General features: G+C 62.1%; 1 protein-coding gene across 1 annotated transcript; it reads left to right on the forward strand.

Annotated features, from left to right (window-relative positions):
- Positions 1-475: 475 nt before the first annotated feature.
- On the forward strand, positions 476-1,525 carry ETH_00023155 (UBA/TS-N domain-containing protein, putative; the record flags this gene model as incomplete). Its single annotated transcript, XM_013380817.1, has 1 exon — positions 476-1,525. A coding segment is annotated over one exon (1,050 nt), but the record flags the coding sequence as incomplete, so codon positions are not given.
- Between the last annotated feature and the right edge of the window lie 1,055 nt (positions 1,526-2,580).

Below are 2,580 nucleotides of genomic sequence, written 5' to 3' on the forward strand. Positions count from 1 at the left end.
GTGTGGAGAAAGGAGGGTTTGGGACTGGAAGTAGGGTTTAGGGTTGAGGGTTTAGGGTTTGGGGTTTGTAGTTGTGGCGTTGGAATTGGCTGCATCGATTTGCGGTGTACGTACACCTGGCGCTGCTGTGTCGCTGGCAGCAGCGGCTGCGGCGGCGGCTGGCGAGGGTTTAGCGAGGGTTTGTGGTTTGTGGCTTGCGGCTGTTTAGCGTTTTAGGAAGGGTTTGTAGGGTTTGCGTTTGGGGTGTATATTGAGGGTTTGGAGTCTGTCTTTCCGGCGGGGCGTTGGGGTGTATGTACAGCGGGTCGTGCGCGCGCGGGTCGCCTTCTGCGGATTCGGGGTCGAAAAGGGTGTTTTTTTCAGTTTTTTTCGCGGAAGCGAAGCAATTCGATGAAAAAGGGTTTAGGGTTTGGGCCAGGGTTTTCGTTTCGGGGGTTTAGGGTGCGGATCGCGTGCGTGCGTCTCGGGTTCGGCAATGGGGGGCGTGGAGGAAACGCTGCAGCAGCTGAAGCTGGAGTTCGCGTGCTGGCTGGAGCGTCTGCAGCGCAGCAGCAGCAGCAGCAGCAGCAGCAGCAGCGAAGACCCCGTGTTCGAGGGGATGGTGCGGGACATGCAGCAGTACGACTGCACGCTGCAGGCCCTCGAAAAAGGCGTAAAGGTCTACTTGGAAGGCGTGGAAAGCCTCTGCTGCGGACTTGAACTTCTCAGCGAAGCAGCAGTTAAAGGACTTTGCAAAAAAAGCGACTTCTGGATTTCGCGGGACGCCTGCTGCTACCGGGAGTCTGTACACCGCATCACCCGCGCCGACGCCCCGCATGCAGTTTTCAGCAGGTTCAAAAGAGATTTATTCTTCAACGTTTTGGACCCGCTGCAGCAGCACTTGAAGCTCAACCAGCAGCTGCGCAGGGACTGCCAGCAGCGCCGCAAGCGGCTCGCCGAGCTGCTGCTCGCCAAGCGCCACCTCGAGCGGCTGCAGCAGCAGCAGCAGCAGCAGCAGCAGCGGGAGCAGCAGCAGCGGGAGCAGCGGGAGCGGCGGGGCAGCGGCGAGGCGGAGGAGGAGGACGGGGAGGCCGGCGAGCAGCAGGAGCTCATCCGCGGCGCGGGGGCTGCTGCTGCTGCAGCGGGAGCAGCAGCAGCAGCAACGGGAGCAGCAGCAGCAGCAGCAGCAGGCCCGGGGCAGGGCGGGGGGCTGTCGTTCGCGCGGGTGCTGCAGCAGCGGGGCGGGTCCGCGGCGGCGGCGAGCGCCGCAGCGAGCGCCGCAGCAACAGCAGCAGCAACAGCAGCAGCAGCAGCAGCAACAACAGCAGCGTACGAAAGCTTCCGAGCAGCAGATGAAGAACTCTTCGAGTGGCTGCAGCTGCTCGACTGCTACAAATGCGACATTTATGATTCGCTGCTGCAAACCCTCAAGTATCTCCAGTATGACTTTTTTGCTGCTGCAGCGCATGCGCTTGCTGCAGTGCTGCCGCGCCGCATGGAGTTCAGGCCCATGGTCGAGATGACCCCGCAGCAGCTCAAACCCCTCGTGAGGGTTTAGGGTTTAGGGTTTAGGGTTTAGGGTTTGGGGGTTGGGGGTTGGGGGTTGGGGTTGGGGGGCAGCGGGAGACGCGGGGAGCGTGGGCGGGTGGGTGCAGACGAGGGTCTGCGACCTCCTAGGGTTTAGGGCTTAGGGTTTAGGGTTTAGGGTTTAGGGTTTAGGGTTTAGGGTTTAGGGTTTGCGAGTAGGTGGAGCTGGAGCTAGCGGACCGGGAGTCTCCTCCCTTTGACCCTTATTCGTTTTCTTTAGGGTCTGGCGGAGGTGTCTCTGCAACGGAGCGGCTGCTGAGCAAGTGGGAGAAGGAAGCTGCTGCTGCTGCTGCTCCTGCTGCTGCTGCTGCTGCCGACGGCGCGAACGGCGCGGACGCAGCAGCAGCAGGGCCCGCTGCTGCTGCTGCTGCTGCTGAGGGCGCTGCAGAGGCGCCTGGGGCGGAGGCGCCCGCAGCAGCCGCTGCAGCAGCAGACGCAGCAGCAGCAGCAGCAGCAGCAGCAGCAGCAGCAGATGGCGGCAGCCTGGACATTCTTTCTCTCGCAATTCTCAGAAGTCAAGGGTTTGGAGAAGCAGAAAGTCGAGTTGCACTTTTGAAGTTCAACAACGACACTCAGGCGGCGCTGGAGTGGCTGCTGGACGGCGGCAGCGACTTGCTGCTGCAGCTGCAGCAGCAGCAGCAGCAGCAGCAGCAGCAGCAGCAGCAGAAGGCGCAGGCGGGCGAGCCTGCGGCCTCCGGCGCAGCTTCTGCGGCCGCTGCCCCCGCAGCAGCAGCAGCAGCAGCAGCGCCAGCTGCAGCAGCAGCAGCAGCAGCAGCAGCAGACGCTTGTGGGGAGCTGGACAGTGTGCGGCTGCCAACGACTTTGAAGTGGGTCGAAAGACTCAAAGAAGCAAGAAGAAAAGAAATGCTGCTGTGGAAGCAGCGCAGAGCTGACAGAGACTCCAAGATGGCTGCTGCTGACAGCAGCAGCAGCAGCAGCAGCAGCAGCAGCAGCGGGGGAAAGGCAGCTCCCTTGGACGCAGACGCTAAAAGCAAAGACGCGGAAAAGGAGAGC

Source organism: Eimeria tenella, genomic scaffold (assembly GCF_000499545.2).
Source record: "Eimeria tenella Houghton genomic scaffold, Eth_scaff924, whole genome shotgun sequence".
NCBI classification, from domain to species: Eukaryota; Apicomplexa; class Conoidasida; order Eucoccidiorida; family Eimeriidae; genus Eimeria; species Eimeria tenella.